Consider the following 20,655-nt stretch of genomic DNA (forward strand, 5'->3'; position numbering starts at 1 on the left):
CTGATGTTTTCATGATTATCTTTCACTGTGACCTCTCGTTATCTGCACAGGTTTTCTCTGAACTAAGGACTGAACTTCCTTTTTTAATTTCATCTGTGTGTGAGTTAGATGCATTCTCTCATCTCATATCTCCATCTAAGGATCACTGAATATTCAAACATTAATCTCTAAGGCCTTCTCTTAGAAGAATGCCTTTATTTACTGCATCTCAGTTGACTTGGAAGCACCCATGGGATAAAAAGTCACAAAGGAAAAACATGGTGATGAGAATTAGTAACATTTAAGCACCTTTCTTTTAAGTCTTTGAGGGCTTGCACTTCATAGCTACTTTGAAGATCTGAGGAATAGTGAATCACTGTTCATAAGACTATCATGGAGGTTTTACTCTCTTAAGGGTGCCTTAATTTTATTGTTAAATAGCTAGAAAGTGCACTCAAAACAATAGATCTGTCTTCTGACTAATGAGATGTTTTGTGTTTGGATCAGAAGTGGGGATGGAAGGCTGAAAATATTTTTCAGTAACTTCAGCAAATATTGTGAACATGTGTTAAACCAGCAGTAGAAAGATAATTGAGCCTGATGAAAACTGCCTTTTACTCCTAGCTGTCCTCATCTAAGGGAGTACAGTCCCCCTTTAAGACTGAGGCTATCAGATAAGATTTCCAGAATGGGAGATGCCTGGGCATGTGTTCAGGTTGTTTTTCCATCTTCTAAACAGCTGGAGGGCTATGGTTGCTTTCAGAGAGGTTTTTTCTAATCTATGCTTTAACTCTTGTATAGAGGCCAGATTTGTAGCTCTGGCCCAACTTACTTTATCCAGATTATCAGAGACACTTAGCAAGATAATAGCTTTTCTTACAGCAGTACTTGATCTGGCTGTCTCCTGGAAGCTTACTGGAGGAGCCAATCCTATCATTTAACTGTAATTGCAGTTGCAGTGCCTGTGTGTTCACAGCAACCAAAAAGGCTCAGTAGAGATCTGAATTTTCACTCACAACAATGTCATTCCATTTTCCAATTTTCTCAAACTTTCCTAATGGATAAAAACACTGTTTGCTCTTGCTTTTCTTTGAAGAAAGCAGTGCACTGTTCAGTGTATCAGCTGTAACCTTCCTGGGCAAACTTCAGTGGCCTAGAACATCTAAGAATTCTAAGAATCATATTTCTAACTTTGTTTTATTTTAAAGTCTGTATAACAAAATTATTTGTAGTTATGACTACTCCTGCAGATGTTTTCAAATCTGACAGCTGAACTGGATGCATAATAGCTGTTAGTGCAAAATAGATCTTCAGTTTGGCACATGAGATGACATGGAGTTTGTACTAGGAGCATTGATTTCAGTTTTCTGCTTTTTAGCAGGAGAGTCTGGACTGATAATGAATGTCCAGGGAATGCAATGTCACCCAGCCACAGCTGGCCTAGGATAGAGAGGAAAAGCTCTTCATCTGCAGACGTGCTTTGTGCGTGTTTAGACGTGTTTCCACGTGTTGCCATGTGGAAACCAACGTGTCAATAGGGAAACCAAACCAACATGTTAGTAGGGAAATAGGCCCTAGGAATGTGTTCTTTGAAAAGGGAGGAGTCAAAAGAGGGCTTTCCTGCTCCTACCCCGTGGGTGTCTGCATGAGGCCTTTTACAGATCCATACCACAATGTAAGTGGTGCATTTATTTTGGATTCTGAGCTTTTCTATTTCCGGGAGTTTTTCTGTGGTACTCCTTAAACTAGGTCCAAGATGGGACTTTAAAACAAGATACCTGTTTTGTCAGTTTTCTCTGCTCTTGCTCACTTCTAATGTATAACTTGAGACTTAAAATTAAATAACTTAAAATGAAATCTGCCTGTCCTGTGTGAATTTACTGACGAACAAAAAGAACTGGAAGATACATTTATGAAAAGTCTTTTGTCCCACTAGTCCAGATAACTCATACAGCTGCTCCAATAATGCTTTGGTTTACTTCCTGTTGTCTCTCAGGTCTTCTAAAGGAAGTGAGTTCCTATGTCTGGTTTACATAAAATACATATATATAGTGTATGAAATATATATTCTGTGTATATACATTCCCAAATTAGCTAGGGACTGTTTTGAGAGACACAGGTTAAATGGATGCTATTCTGAAATAATGACCTTCAGAGTGGAGAATACAGTTTAAAAGAATTCCAAACCCATCGAGGTATGGAAATGCATAGTTCAAAGGACATGAATAGATGTAACTCAGCCACATGCTGTCAGCACATTATAACTGTAAGGGTGTACTTGGACATTGCAGAATTCCTGATTGTGGTCAAATTAAGTTCTGTTTTGAAAGATAATTTCCTTTCCTTTGACTTTTTAACATTGCTGCCTCTAAGTGCCTGAGAAGGACTGGGATAAAAAAACAGTAACCCTGCATGCAGTAGAAATAACCTCTCCATTTTATATTTATAGATCAGGTTTACATCTGGGTCACACCTGCTAATTAGAGGGAGCCTTGATTATGGCATGGATTTGTAGGTCTGTGTAACAAAGGTAAAAATTGATTTTAATGTTCTTCATTTTGTAGTGTTTTATGGAGAGATCTTTGGTAGCCTCTCAGGATCACTACTCTAGGAGAGTATATAGGAGATACTATCTTTGCATTTTGAGACTGGCAGATCACAGGCTGGTGGAGCAGATTTGAGTTTTCTCATCTAAAAAGAAAACATTTAATGCTGACAGTCTTAGTGTGGCAGTGGAGTAGAGCTTTCTAAGTGTGTAGCCAATTCAAGTAGAGAATCGAGGGCAGTCGTTGTTTTGTGAATGGAGCCTGAACTTTGTCAATTAAAAAGTCACAGTAAAATTTCTGAAGCCCTTCTGAAGCTCAGTGATTTAGTGGTTGACTGTGTATGAGGCTGTATATAAATTCTAAGCTAGTTTGATCTTTTTTCTTCTTAGAGTAGATGCTGAGATGGTCAGGCAGAGAGCAGGCTCATCTAATGCTCTTGAGAGCTTGGTAATGCTGCTGCTGTAGAGAGCATGGGCATGAATGCAGGTGTTGGGTGGAAATGGTGTCCCAGGAGGAACCTTCCACACCTGTCTCCTCGTTAGGGAAGAGTATTGTGGAGAGCATAAATAGAAGATTAGTTTGATGGGATAAAATGGGGCTTTTGAGACCACTTGGATGTTTGGTGTGTGCAGATATTTCAAGGCTCTTGGTTGTACCATTATGTATTCTCTTTTGGAAATCCCACAGCATGAGATTGCCTGGCTACGGAAGATTTAGCTTAAATAGTCTTTATATCTAGCAACATTACCTACCTGTGGCTCTCACTTGCTTATTAAATTCTTATTTGGTTAAATTATTTTTGGTGCAATGTTCCAGTCTTGGAGCATGATTGGAATATATCATTAAATAATTTATCTTCAGTTTTTGCCAGGGAACACTGGGGATTTTTTTGTCTTTAAAATGCATGGCTGGTAAATCAGGCAGTGGCAAACTCTCTGTCCTTTCTGAACTCGGTATTTGTTATTCAAATATCCTGCTGTGGCAGCTATTAAGCTTGAGGGGAAAGAAGGGATAACCTATAAAATGCTAGTCATAGAAGGGACAGAAGAGATCCACCTGCTGCTCAGGGGGGTCTTCCTGAAGCAAAGAAGAGGGACAGATCTCATTTTTGTGTCACCAAGACAGCTGTGCCGTCCCCTCCGGCACTGTGCTGTAGTTGAACCCTTTTGGCTTTGCTTAAAACCTTTTAATTGAGCTGTAATTGAGGCATTTTTTTTATGTCTTTTCCTTGAAGAGGATCAACTCAAAGTCAGCAAACAAAATGAGGAAGGTTTAAGTAAATGTAAAAATGGGAATAATTTTTGTTTTCCACTTGTTTTCTTGAGTAGACCCGACTCTTTATAACCAAATGGCATGTTCCTTCTGGGAAGTGTTTGGAACTTGGAGAGCCATGGAATGGGTAATTGTTTTCTTTGCTGCTAAAGGCAATATTTGCACTGCCCATTGCTTCATGGAAAAGTAGTACCAAGACATGGGAAAATAATAAAAGGAAGCTCTTCTAAATGTTTTGTCAAGCATCTAAAGTACAGAGACAGTTCAGACTGTTGGGCATATTCTAAAATAAGCAATTCTGCCTTTTTTTTTCATGTGACTTGGATACTTCCTGGTCCCCGATGACTGAGAAGGTGAGATGTTTGTGACCAACTGAATTATTTTCAGCATACACAATACAAATAATTACTTTACTACCACTTTACTTTGCATGTTGTTGAGGAAAACTTGTTTGGGCTTTTTGTTCCACTTTGTTTTTTTCCATCACATTTTCTGTCTGCATTATGCAGTGAAATATGGTCCATTTTGAACATTGGAAGATTAAATTTGAAGGATAATGTAGACTGAGGTTTTGTTGGGTGACCTAGAATCACCTGTATGGTCTACCACAGGAAATAAAAATGAATCTGATTTTTATTGGAGTGGTTTTGTAAGAGTTGTATCATGTAATAACCCAAAATAAGAAATGTTTCTGGAAAGGCAATGAGAAACTTATTCTATTAATGAATATTCTAATTACAGTCCATGATGTTTTGGCATGGTGTTGATACTTCTTTTAAAATACAGTGAGTGATGTCAAGGAAGTGGTCGTTGAGCGTTTGTCATGTTTTTCTGGCCAGGAGCAAAGAAGGGACTCACTCTTCTTCAAGGTGAAATGTGAGGCGTGATGTTTATCATATTTTAAATACATGTTACAGACTTTTAACTAAGGAGAAGGCAGTCTGCTTTCTTCAGGGTGGGTTTTTGTTTGTGTAGTGCTTAGTACAGTGAACTGAGATGAGTAATGGACGCTCTTATATGTGTCATGATGCAAATAAGGAGACTACAGACATCTGTATTCCCTAGTTCTTCTAAGATTTGAAGCCAGGTCTAATTGTTACAGGCCCAACAAAGGTGCTCATTTCACATCTTCATTTGTGTTGTTCCTTTGAAAGCCCCAGCCATGGTGATTAGACTCCTTAGGTCCTGAGCTAACTAGTCAAAATACAAACATCCAGTCTGAATCACTGAAGCATAACAATGCATGTGGAAAACAACAGCTGGATCTAATTTCAGAGGTTTTTTAATTTCAAAAATCACCCTGTCACAAAAAGCTCCTTGTTTTCCCTCCTAAGCTTTATCAGATGATGAAGACAGAATCTATAACTTGATGTCTTTTAAAGATTCATCTTCTTTTTTTCCTTCATTCAAAGATATGTCCAAGGATCTGCTTATCAGACTGAGTTGGCAGGCCCTTTTGCATTCATCTTCCTTTCATCTCAGCAGGCACATTGAGTCATGAAGGTTGTACCAAGTTTTTTGGGCTTGAACACAGGCATCTCGTTTATACCAGATGAGTTTAACAGGGTAGGCATGTTTATTGATTGTAAATGAAGTAATTAGTTGCAGGCTGCTTAGTCCCTGAAGGGGGACATTGCAACTTATAGGGGTGTTGCACTGAGACATGAATACTGCTTGCAGAGCTGTCCACTGGTTGCACTGCTCTTGCTGCAAGTGGACAGAAGAGAGTTTTTAACTTTCTTTTATTTTTTTCCTTTTTAGAGTAAACTTCATAGTGCATGTTGGCATTTCCTATGGGCACTTTAGTGGAAAATTCAGTTTTGCTGTTAAATAATAGAGGAACCTTTGAGAAGATGTGTTGCTGACTACCATGGGAATTAGTAGTAAGTGTGCAGGTGTGGAAATGAGGACATAGCAGTTTGCTACTCCAAAATGTAGTGCATGAGCTAGAGAACATTAGGAAGATTCAGTTCAGTATCTTAGATGGATGGACTTGCTTTGTTTTCTGATGCTGAGCAACTTTGTAAGCACATTTCAGATGAAGTCTGGCAGGCGTAACAGGATGTAGAGCAGGAGAACGAAGGTGAGCACAGCTTTCTGAAGAACTCCTAAAAATAAGGATAATACTTCTTTGCTTTTTAGTGCCCTGCTGAACATACTTTATAAATAGTGAGCAATTCTGAATTATAAAATTAGAAGGTGGTAACAGCTTGCAACATCAGATAATAATCTTTAGTTGAGGCAATGGTATTGGAAGCTCTGTAGTTTTTTAAAAAGTAGTTCTATATTCTTTCTAGGTTAGATTCTTCTGGTAGTGTATCACAGTAACCTGTACTAGAATTGCCTGTCTGTGATACCTGGAGTTCCTTGATTACACTTGATTTATTAACCCGATCTGCTTGTCATTTAGAGATCTGCAAAAGCAGGAGTATGAGAACATATGGAATGGAAATATTCTTTCCCAGTGTACAGGAAACCACAACAGGTTGATTGGAGTCAGCATTTGAAGAGCCACAGCAAATAATACTGAAGAACTTAGTGCTATCTTTTTTTTTTTTTCCTTTTTTAATTAAGTCAACATAAGGGCAAGAAAGGACATGGTTTGCAGATAGTATGCTGGATTTCCTGGTAGGCAGTGACTCTGTTTCTGTAACTGCATAACAGGCATAAAGGTTATCTGCTTTCATGCAGGGCTAACAGATCTAGTAGGACAAGAAAGTAGTATGAGACATAGGAGAAACTAGGGCGTGTTGAGGGTTGCCTGGAGTGTTGGAGGCATAACAGAGTCAGTGTATTCATTGAACAATTTCTGTGGCAGCATGAAGGCCATCAATTAGCAGGAAGGATAAACAGTGCAAGGACTCTTGTTTGGATTTGAACTGATGAATATCTCTTGGAAAGAATCCTTCTTGCTAGTGGGAACAGCCTGTACACAGTCCAAAAGCACAACGCCGTGTGCAGGTGGTAGTAGAAAGTCCCTTCCTGGTGGAACACTGAGCTGTGGCATGCTGTCCTACTGGCTTGTCTGCATAGATCTGCTTGTGGGTGATAATGCTGTAGCTGACTTCTTGAGTAGATAATGAACTTTCCAAGAGAAATACATGTGTCTGAGACCTTTCTGAATTCAGCTATCCACTTAAACAATGTAGAAAGTTTTAACTTATTCGCCTTTAAAATTCATTTGAGTTTTCCTGAATGTAAGTAGACAGCGAGCACAAGATGCAGTGACTCTTGTTTTAACCTAACCTTATGTGCAGAATGTGTAGGGAGTGATACTGTCTTGCTTACATAAGCAAGGCAGGCAGTATCACATCCTCAGCAGACAGTAATCTTCATCATTTCATACCGTTGGGATTTTGAATACAAAAGGTTCTCAGCAGCCTTTGTAGAAAGTTTGATTTCAACAAAATGGGAAAAAGATATTTTCACTGGTTAGGTGTGGGGCAAGGAAATTAATTCACAGAATCACAAAATGGGCAATATTGTAAGGGACTACAGTGGGTCATCTGTTCTTGTATCCCTGCTCAAGCAGTGTCATTCCAGACCACATGGCATAGGATTGCTTCCAAGTGATTCTTGAGTACCTCCAGTTAGGGAGATTCCACCTTTCTGGGCAGCCTGTTCCAGTGCGTGGTTAACAGCACAGTAAAGAAATTCTTCCCTCATATTCAGGTGGAACTTCTATGCTTCAGTTTGTACTCATTGTCTCTTGTCTCATGGTTTGTACCCCCAGGAAAAGCCTGGCTCCATCCTCTCTATACCCTCCCTTAAGGTACTTACCCTGGTGAGGTCCCCCCTTAGTTGTCTCTTCTGGAGGCTGAGCACGCCCAGATCCCTCACCATTCCTCATGAGCGAGATGCTCCAGTACCTTCATCGTTTTTGTTGCCCTCTGCTAAACCCCCTCCAGGAGCAGCTCCTCTCCAGGAGCTCCATGTCTCTCTTGGACTGAGGAGCCCAGAACTGGACACAGCACTCCAGGTGTGGCCTTAGGGAAGCTGGGTAGAGGGCCAGGATCATTACTCTACTCCTGGTCATCTCCACAGCATGTCTGTTTTTCATGATGTGTGTAGTGGGAGATCTTCTTAAGCCATGAAAATAAGATCTTGTAGTGGGAAATATTTGGCAAGGTCAGTGAAGGTTTTGCCACTTGCATTATTATTAACAGTGCATGTTTTAAGTGAATTAGCTTATGAGAATGCTCTCTAGCACTATGTGTTAAATACAGAAGAATGCATAGTCCATTGAAAAGGTGGTAGGTGGTGTAGGAAACAGCTCCTGATCTAATTTGTGATTGACTGGCATTGAGCCTCTTATCTCCTTCTATAATTGCATTTTTGGAAACAACTTACAGGTTCAGTGAAAAGAAGTTAAATGTCCATGTCTTCAGGTTTTAGGGTTCCAGATGACTAGGAACTTCCTTGGAAGCATCTGGTGATGGCTGCTGACAGACCTTTGGATGAGGTCATGCCAAGATGATTGGTCTGACCAAGTAATCTTTTTTCCCTCAGTCTCTTGTTTTCAGTGGTTCTCTTCTATTTACTTGCCACAGGGTTATGTGCAAGTTCTCATTTAATTCTAGAAGCCAGGTGGAAGTCAGGATGCTCACAAAGCTACCTGGAGCAGCTCTCCTATGAAAACAGGCTGAGAGAGTTGGGGCTGTTCAGCCTGGAGAAGGCTCCAGGGAGATCCTAGGGCAGCTTACCAGCACCTGAATGTGGTTATAATAGATCTGGAGAGGGACTTTTTATAAGGGCATGTATGATAGGACAAGGGGGAATGGATTTAAGCTGAAAGAGGTTAGGTTTAGATTAGATGTTAAAAAGAAATTCTTCATTGTGCAAGTGGTTAGATACTTGAACAGGCTGCCCAGAGAAACTGGATGCCTCATTCCTGGAAATGTCCAAGGCTGGGTTGGATGGGACTCTGAGCAACATGGTAATGGCACATGTCCCTCCCCATGGCAGAGAGGTTGGACCTAGGTGATCTCAAAGGTCCCTGCTGACCCAAACCATTCTGTGATTCTGTGATTTTTGCACCTACTGGGGGAAGAAGGACTGGGCTTCGTGGTAATTAGGTTGCCCCTGCCCTGAATTTGTCCAGCTGGATCTGGTGCTTGGGAACTCTGAAACTGGAAGGCCAGGAGGTGGTAGTGTAGCCTTCTGAAATTTGCTAAAAGTGTGCCATTTTAAATTCATGGTGTTCATCTGGCATATGAAATAATTTCTTTCTGCACCTTTCTGTTTTTGGAAATCTCTATTCCTTTCCAGTGTGACTAAGTTGTGAATCTAGTCATAGTGCTGCTTTTAAATATGTCATTAAAAACACACCTTGTTATGCAAATAGTTACTAAAACTTGCTTTTCTCTGAACTTTTTCTTTTGGGGCAATTTAGGCTAGAAATGAATGTGAAGATTTCCTAATCTTTTCCTTTTAGTGCTCTGACACCATTTTGCTGAAGGAAATGGTTTCTTGAAAAATGGGACAATGTTTGAAAAGCACCAATGCTGACTAAGGAAAAAAACCCTCAAGCACAAAGTCTGATAACCTGTTTTATCAAACTTGGAACACTAATTCTTTAACAGCTTATAGTAAATTTGTACTTTGACATAGCTGGCTTTCCCTTTCCAAGTGTATGATAGGTTGTTTGTATCTAGCAAAGGTCAACTGGTGAAATTATGCTGCAGCTTGGGGAAGAATGTGCTGTTGCCTTTTAATATGAAGATATATATTTGGGGAAGCTTGAATTGCTTTTATATATAAAACTATGAAGGAGTGTCAAAACATTCTTATATGTCAGGCTATCACCTGAAATTTGGTAGGGTATTTATTATTTTAGTTTTATCCAAGACTTGGTATTCACGTGTGATGATTTCTTAGCTATAGCAATAGCTAATAAATTTTGTTATCTGCTCATGACAAACTTATCATACCAGGGGGTGGGGAACCCAACGTGGATATGGGGAGAAAAGCTTATTGTGTGTGCACAAAGTGAGGTGTGTAAGTTCCAATTTGAACTTCACTGCTGAAGTGAATTTCCTCTCCCATTCCCCCAGCCCCAGAGGAGGAGCTGCCCAACATCTGAATTCAGCAGGGGATGCTTATGCTTTTGAAAGCTTGGTTATTTGGGAGCTCACTATTAAGAAATTGTACTTCTTGAAAATTTAATTCTGCTGGGTAAATAATCATCTGCAGGCTAATTCCACTTGCCAGTTCCACTCTGCCTTTACTCCCTGATCAGTCTCCACCCATCATTTCCCTTTTTTGTCTCTTCTAATTTGAACCTTGTCTCCCAGGTCTGAGGGAGTAATTTGGATTGAAATAAAATTATAACATCAGGCTTTTTCATGTCATGTAGCAATAGGCCTGAGACAAAGCAAAAATAAACATTGGAATCAGTACTTACCTGTTCCCTAAATAAATAAAATTTTTTTGATGGTGAGGAGAAATTATTTTTGTTTTGCAAGTCCTTTGGAATCTGTTTGCATGAAACATCTGCTACATCGTATGTAAGAAGAGAAGGCCAAGAGTAATAAAACATTTTATTAATGTTTAATAACATGGTGATTAGCAACCCAGCAAATGTCTTATGCCCATGGGAGATTGGAACTTATTTGATTAGTAGATTAATTGCAACCTGTTCTGGTTACAATTGCAGATGTAAGGTTCTATGCATGTTGCAGACTCCCTGAGGACTGATGTTAAAGGCATTTTCATGCTTACTTTCTTCTTAGTTAAAGAGTTAAAAATCAAAACATGAGGAAAAAAATCTCGCTGCTATTTCTATGAAAGAAAAAGGATTTTTACTGTAAGAGTGTTTTAACAGAGATCCTCTGTGCCTCCACTGAAAAAGAATGGCTATTATTATCTCTGAAAGCATAAGGCTGCCTTTTAGAGAATACTTTTCCTTTCAATTCTTCTTCTACTGCACTTTATTTCAATCTTATAATGGACTTGAGCAATCTCTCTGAGTTTCAGACTTAGTTCTGGTTTTTTAACTTTTATCTTGGGTACACTGCAATTCCTCCTGCATCTGGCCCTGCTGCTGGCAGAGCACAGCAGATGCTATAGAACAGAAGTGTAGAACTGAGCTTTTTATCAGGTCACAGTATTTGAAACAACCACTTAAAAATGATGCAGTGAATTTCAGGTTGTGGTCTAGAAGTGACATGATGCTGAAAATCAGTTTGTCTTCCAAGTTTAGTCTCAAGCTTCCCAAGCTGGAAGGAATTTAGAGATGGTATTAAGTCCCTGAGAGGCTCTTAAACTCCACTTCCATTCAAAGAGGCAATAATGAGCTAATGAATTCGTCTTCACTGTTCAATTAACTGCTGAGATACAGGAAGAAAATGAAAGAAAAGTCAGATTTTTTTTTCTTCTGTTCTCCCAGGAGAGATCAAGGCTTGTTTTATCTCTTAAAGAGCACAAATAAGCCATTTCTGTTTCCAGTTATAGGAAACTATGTGTAATAGCTGTATGAAGATCAACTTGTCTGCCTAAGGACTGTGTTCTGTGTTGGAAAGAGCAGCCTGGTGATGACATAATATGGCACTTGCCATTACTGACTATCTAGGGGAAGAGTTAGGAACTGGGGAGCACGTGGTCTCTTCCTGAGAGGGATGTATTGCCTGAGCTTATTGGGAGCAGTAATAGAGTAGAAGGAATCAACAGGGTGAAAAGAAGGTGTGTGTTAGTAGCTCAGATTTTCATCTAGTACACCTGTCAGCTCACTCATTACTGCATGGCTGTGGTTCAAATCTGTCTAGCTCTGAAGGGGCTAATGAAAACTAGCCCACCTCTGTGGTAGCTGTGTGATTTTTTTTTGTTTCATTCATTATTCTAGATCTTTAGTTGAAAGTATATTTTTGACTCCTGCAGCCCCTGCCCACGCTTTAATTTCAGTGGAGCTGTTAATAACCATGGCTCTGCAGGTTGGGAGCGTGCTGTTGGCCCCACCTATGCTTGCCTGGAGCCTGTGCCTTCAGCTTGCCCTGGCGTGGCTCCAGCTCAGCCCAGCACACTCTGCCCACTGGCTTCTTCAGGCCGGTCCTGCCTGCTGCTGCCGCATTCAGAGCTGACACTTTTGGCCCTGCTCTGCAGGCCTGCCAAGGCTGAAGGTCGCTGTGCTCAGTAATAAATTCTGGACAGAGTACAGCTGACGCGGGCGTTCTGTGCCTGTGCCTGCTTCTGGGTGTTTGCAGGCCGGCGGATCAGGAACGCTTTGTGGCGCAGCCGTGCTGAGCGCCTCTGTCGTCTGCTGCTTCAGGATCTTCATTAGCAGAGTTTAGGGGATGAAAACCAGCAAAAAGCGCAGCAGCGTTGTGGATCTTGGTAGCAAGATGTAGCTGGGCTTGGAGCCTTTGGTTCCTTATGGTTATGCAGCAAAACACAGCATGATGCAACCACAATGTGCCGAGTTGCACAGAAGTGCACACACAAGCATTTTGTACCTTGGACCCCCTGGCAGCTTCCTCTGCTCATGCCCCTTGTGTGGCGCGGTGCACATGCACTTGTTGTTCTCATGTTGCATAGGTACTTGGGTTTTTCCTTTGGGATTCCTGTGAATGGCAAGCAGGAAGAGATGTAAGGAAGGGGTGGAGGGTGAGGGTATTTAAAGCAGCAATTCTATATTTGAACTGTAAACTGCTGATGGCTATCACCAATTTTTTCTTTGTTTTTTCTTAGTTTTGTGTCTTTGTTTTTTGTTTTCCTTAGGGAATCTCAGAACGTCAGCAATATATAAATTAGTATCTGATCTATGTTTCTGGGACTTCCTGGGTCGTGAATTTGAAGTGTTTCTACAATTGCTAACCCCCAAAACTGCTTCTGTGCGTGTGTTACACATTGGTAGACGTTGCAGCAGGACAGGGTATGTGGACTTTCTGACCTGCTGGGCTCCAAGTATTTACCAGTCATTGATGTGACAGCAGGAACTGGGTGGTGGGTGCTGTGTCATTACAGCTCTTGGTATGTCATAGATGCAGATATTTAATAGATAGTGTTTGTTTGTTGGCATTGTCCCCTGTTTTTGGATTAAAGGTCATGATTGCGTGAGTTTGAGACTAATAGGTGTGCTAAAAATGGAGACCACCCCAAATTAGATCTGCTGGTGCTGTAAATATGCCATGACTGACAGGAGGGGCAGACTGAGGCTTTGTCCTCATCCACACCTCAAATGTAAGTGAGGAAAACCGTGATCCCTGTTGACATTTATCTCTGCGTTCAATTGCTTGCGTAAAAAATGGACTTAATGTGGGTGGGTAGCTATTGATGACCGGCATGGACAGATTCCCAGCCCAGGCTTCTGTAGTTACACTTTTGCACTACTTTTGCCTCCAAGTACTGATGTGTTTGTGATATACTGGGGCAAGATGAATGTAGGAGTTGGCCTTTATTCTCTAAAAAGCCTGAATTATCATATATCTAGTAAAGTCAGTTCAGTGAGAGTAGTTTCTGTAATACTTGTGCTGACAGCAGGACAGTGTTAAAAGCACTTTGGTGATTGATGGAGTTTGAAATCCATCTTTGGAAGAATGGGTCAGGCAACTTCAGGAGGTTTTAGAGAAGATGCAGTACAGCTTGTATTTTGTGGACTGACTACTAAGCTTAGGACAAACCACATATACTAGGACTGGAGCTTCAGTAACAATATTAGTGAAAATGTGCTAAATATGCTGGGGTTTGTGATCCCAGGTTACCCCTTGGTAACCTGCAAGGTGCTATTTCAATGGCATTCTCTGTGGTCTTGAGTCTCTTTGATTCAGTAAGTTTTGCAAAGCTTCGTTTAGGAGGGGTGGCTTCATGGTTGTGCAAGCAGCTGTTTCTGCAAGGCATCAAGCAAAGTTGGCTAGGATCACACTGAAAATCCTCTCAGCATATGTCTGCTTCCCTATGCTTGGAGTCCAGCCTTTTTCTTGTGGTGGGAGGGGGTCAGAATAAAGAGGTTTTTTGCTGCTGGATGAAAAATGCTTTGAATCTCTCAATGTTTCGACCTGAGCTTGTTGTCAGGGCAGGCTCAGCAGTGCAGCAGGTGAAGGTGAGTGGATGTGATGAGTCATTCTGGCTGTAGAGGTGGGAAGAAGCAAGCCCTGCTGGCTCATCACTGTCTTCATGCCTCCTGCTGGAAGCTGGTTTCTTCCCCAGTTTACCCATGGCTTTCTTTTCGTGCTCTTCGTTGTGGAAAAACCTTTATGAAGGATAAGAAATGTGGTTAAATGGAGAAGATTATGTTGGAAGCAGAGAAAAGGAGAAAACAGTAATCATGACCCATACAAGAGCAGGAATAGTGTGTATACTGTGAAATTTGTATCTACCAGTACTACTTCCATCTGTCTGTAATGCCACAGTTCTTGCAGTTATGCTCCATTTTCCGTTTTTTCTATTTGATAGAACACAACGTATTGAGCTTCATCATCTGAAGGTATTACACCAAGAATAAAAACAATTACTTTAAAAAGTGGAAAAATAAGCATTAACCTTAGTTGCTGTTCCTATTTGATTTAAGATGGAAGTCTGATGCTGAAGGTACTTGTTGAATTAGACTGGTAGCTTATCCTGCCTTTCCATCTAAAAGATATCTTCTCTAAAAGTTCAAGACATACATAATTTCATCTGTTTAAAATAACCAGATCATGTCCTTGGTGTGACAGAAAGCAAAAATATAAATGCCTAATTTCTCCCATTTCATCTGCTCTGAGCATAGTCCTCAAAGAACCTTGCTGAGACTTTAAAAAGGTGATTCAGAAGGAAAACAAGAATCAAAACCCCTCATGTCCTTCAGCTAAGGAAACTGAGGCACTCTGTTCCAAACTGGATCCAGGTTATATTTCTCCACTTCATTGGGTGCATATTGACAATGCCACGCTGACATGAACTGTACAAAACCTTTCACCATCATTTGCTCTAGTGCAGTTCAGGAACTTGCAAGTCCATAAAGCCTCATGTCTGATGAGCCAGTCATTTTATCCCCTGCTGTAAGAAGGGGAGGGAGAACGGGATGGGGAGGGTGTGAGGCAGGGAGAAGCAAAGAATCAGACTAAGAGTGATGAATGCAAACTGGTTTAGCTCTGGAAATCCCTGGATGGGGAGGAAAGGGAGTGTATGTGGCCGGGAGTGACGGTTATCCTCTTTTGTAATAGCAGATTACAGTAGTAATACAGGCAGGAATGACCTTGCTTTGGTGGTATCACATGCAGCATTAGTACAGCTCTGAGGGATTGGGAATGTAACCTAGGAGAGAAGGCATGAATCTTCCTGCATGAACTTTATTGGCTGTGCTTTGAAGTTATAAATCTGATGTCTTGGCAATCTTTAACCAAATCTTTAACCTTGATGACCAACCGGTTTTCTTCAATTTAATGAACAGATAAGAGGTAGTCTGGTCTAGGAAAGTTGTCTTCCTAAGTGATGAACAGGGTTTTGTCACATGGCATCTGTTTCAGTAGTTAGTGAAGGGCTTAAATGCACTGATCATAGAGCAGTCTACATCAGCAGCCTTTGCCTTCTGGATAAAGAAAGCTATTTTAGATAAAGAAATTGAGCTGCAGAAACTTTGCTGAGTAATCCGTTCATAGTCCCATTGGTTTGCGGCTCCTCAAAGGAACGTGTGCCACAGCAGCACGTTTTGGTGGCAGCAGGTGTCTGCTGGGTGCTCTGCTGTGGCCAGGCTGGTGCTGAAGGGTATTGCTTTCTGCAGTGCTGAGCAGGCCTGGTGCACTCGTTCAGTTAGAAAACTCAACCCTTTCCTTCATGTTGGATGGCTGGGAGAACAGGCAAGTATAACAACTTCCTCCTCTTTGAGTCTTTGACTTTGCATCCATGTTTCTTGGAAAACAAAAATGATGAGTTAAGGATAAGCATGAGCCTTAGGTTTTAATCTACCCTGTATTTTGAATGTGCACTGTCAGCCTTTCTCATCAGTATGTTTTGAAATTATTTTAGTTTGCATTATCTTTAGACGTGCATTTTGTCTCCTGCACTTGGTGCATGACATCTGTCACTGTTCATTTCACTAAAGGTTCCCTGGTTATAATCTGATATTTCCTCTCCATGCAATTCTGCACTGGTATTTAATAGCCCACATCTTAATGTGAAAAGGTTGTTACTTATTTAAGATGTATGCCGGGAAGTATACAGTAAAGTGAGACTACTTGAAACATTCATCTGAGAAAAAAGTCATTCTTGAACATGAGCATCAGTACCTGTTCCCCTGCCATATCCAATTTGAGCTTTGCAATTGTTCAAGTATTTCCAGTTTTAACTCCACCAGGGAGTGGTGATTAGAAATCAGTTTGGTTTTAAGATAGCTGAGGTGACTGTTTGGCTAAGATTGCAGTTTAGATATGTTTCCTTCTGCCTAGTCACAGGATGCAAGATATAGGTTACTGTGTAACTGGTTTATGACTTATCCCTGATATTAGCACCTCTTGAAACACTCTTTGTGCAGCTGCAGCAGATGGTCAGGATGAGAGCCGAAGGAGAGGGATCAAAGTAGAAGGCATCACAGTAGGCAGAAACTGCGCTTGTACTCGGATGAGATACCAGAGTATAAATATAACTTCAGCCTAGCATTAGAATAACTTCTGCTGATTTCTTTTTTCCAGTGTATCCAATCAGCACGTACACCCTATCTAAAGAACATGAAGCAATAACCTGACTTGGAGTATAAATGGGTATTTTAAGAAGCTAGTAGAGATATTACCAAAATAATATTTGCACATTAATGCTTAGCATATTTATGTTTCTTCCAGTAAATCCATGAGATAAAAGCTATTATTCCCATCTCACAGTCAGTAGGAGAAAGGGAAAAATAAATGACTTGCCATATATTGGGCTATGAAATGCTGGTGGAATTAGGTTGAAGTGAATCTGCGGTGTTAGATTTAGTCCTATAGTAAAATGCTGTAGAAGGCAACATGAGAAATTCATTTTCTGTCATAATAGGTGATTCTGTAATCAGTGGGTTCTCAACCCATCCTTGCTTTCACTCGTTGATTGAAATCTGCCCCATGTTGAAAGGTCCAGGGAGATACTCCATGGCCAGCAGTGGTTTGGACAAGAAAGAGGAGGGAATTCTGTTGATCTGAAGTTCAAATTGTGCTATGCAGCACAGGAATCCCAGCCATGACTGCCAAAATTAACTTTTTTAAAAATTGGATTTAATAAAGAATGAGTAAGTGGAGAATATGTGAGCTCCTGTTCCTTCCAGGAGAATGCTTTACTCTGTGAGATGTGAGGCATATTGACAAGGTGATGTGGTGAAACCTGTACTCCTTTTTCACAAATTCACACCATAAGATTTCAGGAGCTGCATGAACACGTCTCTCCTTGCTTTCTCTTACTTTCTCTCCTCACTCTGCAGTAACGAACAGGCCTGTCTCGGTATGTACTGAATGGTCTTAGGCTTTAATCAGCTCAGAGGCCAGGCAGGCTCAGGGAGGGACTTGCTTTCTCCTTAACCACTGGCTGGGTAATTGCCACCTGATAACTGTGTGAGATGTCACTCGTGTTTGTAAAGAGCTGCCTAATTCTGAAGTATTTTTTCAGTCAGCGGGTGGCAGGGCTGATAGGATTAATGATGCTGCATCTTATGTAGCACCTCTCTTTTTAAGGCTACATGGCTTAGAGGAATTAAAAGCAGAGTTTGTAGGCATGTTCACATTAGAAGCTCTGAGTGGTTCTTGTGGAGTTCCTTAATAATTAATTGTAGTGACAGACACCGTATGTGACCCTCTGATAACACAGCATCTGAAATCATTGTTTTGACAGCAGCGCTGCACAAAGTGGGTGTTAGCTTTGTGCATTTAAGTGTGAAAATGTGTGGTGGCTAAAGAGTTCTCTTCCCAAATATTCCTGAACTTGGCCAGAGTTAATGATGCCAGTAAAGAACAGGGAATTAGTCTAATGTATTAGTTCTTGCTCTTTTAGGATATATGATTAGCAATCCCACGGTCAAAGTCAGAAATGGAATGCCTTCTATTTCTGTAGCTGCAGATTGCGTATTAATTGAGAAGGGAAAAACAGCGATGTGAAAATGTGACTAGAGGAAAGAAGTATTGTAGCAACAGCTGTGGAATGAAGTGCGACAAACATAGCTGTGCTAATTTTACTTGCTTGTTTTTACTCCTACCTGCATTTCAAAACTTCATTTGTTGTTTTCTGCTGGGCTGCAAGATCATTCATTTGTTCAGGCATTATTTATGCAACGGATATTGCAGTAAATTTCTCAGTTTATCTTACATGTCATGAACTGATTTTACTTTAACAGCTTTTTCAGGTGGATATAAAATAGAAAAATAATGCTGTTATTCTGTTTGTCTAAACTGGTTTAACCTTGGTTGAACAAAAGTGGAAATTGAGTTACCTCATCAATTTCAGGTGCTTTATGTGGTATTGCAAAAAGAATGGCAGAGGAAAGGATCTTTTATTACAAACCTCTCTTCCACTGTAGAGGCATATAGGTGAAAATGTTGTTTGCTTTGACAATGTCTGCATTATTTTTCCAGTATTCAAGTGGGATAGGCTTCCTATCCTTCTGGTTGATATATTGTAGTATTATAAGATCGGAGGAAAAAAAAGAAAAGTTAATGTCTTCTTGCCTTTTACCACTGACCCTTTGATAATGCAAATAGGTAATTCTTAGGAAAGCAAATAGGAATTACTTGATGGATTTTTGGATGTTTATTTTAGAGAGAAAATGTAGTCAAAGGTGGCAATATTCTCAATAATAAAGCAGTTGCAATAAATACTAATAAACGTGTGAAAGCTGTTGCATTTCCAACTTACTTGTTCTTTGGTTTGTCAGCTTCTGTATCTGTATGTTAAAATGTTCACGATGGTACCTTACGTTTTCCACAGAAAGTTTTCCTAATTGTTTGCTTTTCTCTTGTTTCAGAACAGAGAGCTCCAGATTATGAGAAAGTTGGATCATTGTAACATTGTCCGATTGCGTTATTTCTTCTACTCTAGTGGAGAGAAGGTAAGAACAAAAACCAGAGGAATGTGTCCTGGTAATTGTCTGGGATATAACTGGATTGTGTGAATGTATGGAGGCAGAAATGTGAAGATATCAGACATTTACTACTGAGCAAACTCTAAAATGGTGCCCAGCAGGTCATACTGGAGCAGATGTTTTTCAGTATAGAAGTGTGTGGTCCATAAGGAGTAGTGTTACACTAAAAATACAGCAAGGCTGCCATAGATTTGCATATGCACTGCCTCTTTCTTAATCTAGTGGATCACAGCTGGGCTTTGTGTTCTAGCACTACCTTTCTATCTGTGCAGATATATATGTTTTCTAGGATTCAGTGTTAAGCACTTTAGATTTAAAGGATTTATTGACTTTTCCCAGAACCAGTCTTTGTGTGCTTCTGCCTCCCTTCCTTGTGCATCTGTTCCAGGTGCAGGCTGAGTTTCAGAGCCTGAGGAAGGAGGAATGTATGATCATGTGATTGTATAAATTGTCAGAATGTTTGCTCCAGAACAAAGAGCAAATAGCTGGATTTAATAACTCTCAAGAAGTAGATACTGACATTTGTTTTCGTTCAGTCCAGGTTTAAAAGTTCCTGGGTTTTTTTAAGAAGGGGTTACAGGGTTTAGTTTTAATGTGAAATTATAATGTATTCCTTATCTAAGTATGTATCAGCATTTTACAAATCACAGGAGAATTCAGGATGAAATGGACTTCAGGATGGCATCTGATCCAACCTTATCCTTAAAGCAGGATCATCCACAGAGTAAAAGCAAAGTCATTGTGGTCCATGTGGGAGTTAATGAAAGCTGTGAGGTTGGGAAATGTGCTAGATGACCTTCTGAATTTTCTCTGATCTTTCTGTATATCAAATATTTATATAATTTATAGAAATGCTGCCATTTTTTTCATTTTTTAAGGCAAATTGCATCTTTAGGTGTCTTCAGATGGTAATAAACTTGTCCACAGAGCTATAAAGGGCTGTGTATGAGAGCTGATAGCTACTGGCAGGTTGTTAGCTGCAGGTTCATGAAGTGGGTCAGCAGACTGGGAGAGGCAGCCCACCCCTTTCATGGTCTTTGGAGCCAGAAATGGAGCTGATGTCTCCAGGATAAGTTGCTTTTGTCTTGTGCTGTGCACAGGGGGATAATTGGAGGAGATCTGCTGTTACCTGAGAGGTATTTTGTGGGGGACCTGGCCCTGTATCTTGCCTGTGCCTATAGAGAGCCTGCAAAACTACAGCATTCAAGAAGAAATATAATTTAGGGGTTTAATTTTTTTTATCAACCTTCCCTTTCCTTCCTTACTCTTGGATGGTGCTAACAAGCATTTTCAGGTATATGTGTTTTGTTGGTAGTGCAGTGTTGTTTTTTAGGCTGTATTTAGTTCGTAAACAGAAATGCTTCAAGCAGCATGAGTACAAAAAGGAAAATGCTGTGAAGGAGGGCTTGGGTTTGGGATTTTTTTGTTGGTGGTTTGGTTGTGATTTTTAAAACAGCTTGTAACTTGAGTGAAATAGAATTTCCTGGACAGATGAGACAGCTGCCTTATCTAATGGCTTTCAAAAACCTCCTGCAAACAGTGGAATGTTAAAACTGCTCAGAACACTGTTCCAGGAGCTTTTGTGTAACAGTAACTTGAGAAAAACTCTTTTGGAAATCTTTAAATGAAATTGAGCTTGAGACTGGATTTTCCATTCTGCTGTTTCAACTCCTTGTGGCTGATTTTTGGCAGCACTAATGTAGCTTTTAAAAATGTCTCTATCCATGGCCAATGAATCTTTGTGCTTCAGTGAGAAGTTCTCTTTCATGTTACTTTCTGCTCCTTGGTCTTCATGCCTCTGCTCTGTGCCTTTGAGATCCCCACTGCTTCCCTGTTGCAAAATAGGGCAAA

The 20,655-nt window shown here is 40.4% G+C and overlaps 1 protein-coding gene across 2 annotated transcripts in view; it reads left to right on the forward strand.

Annotated features, from left to right (window-relative positions):
• The window catches only part of GSK3B (glycogen synthase kinase 3 beta), a 148,947-nt gene that overhangs the window by 61,117 nt on the left and 67,175 nt on the right, over nucleotides 1-20,655 (forward strand). For both annotated transcript variants that reach the window (XM_054269739.1, XM_054269740.1), the window contains exon 3: nucleotides 18,688-18,771. In XM_054269739.1, coding sequence (XP_054125714.1) covers nucleotides 18,688-18,771 — 84 coding nt within the window. The remainder of the gene's footprint in view (nucleotides 1-18,687; nucleotides 18,772-20,655) is intronic.

Source organism: Melozone crissalis, unplaced genomic scaffold (genome assembly GCF_028551555.1).
Source record: "Melozone crissalis strain CALT ecotype California unplaced genomic scaffold, PUWL_Pcris_2 ptg000008l_1, whole genome shotgun sequence".
NCBI lineage: Eukaryota > Metazoa > Chordata > Aves > Passeriformes > Passerellidae > Melozone > Melozone crissalis.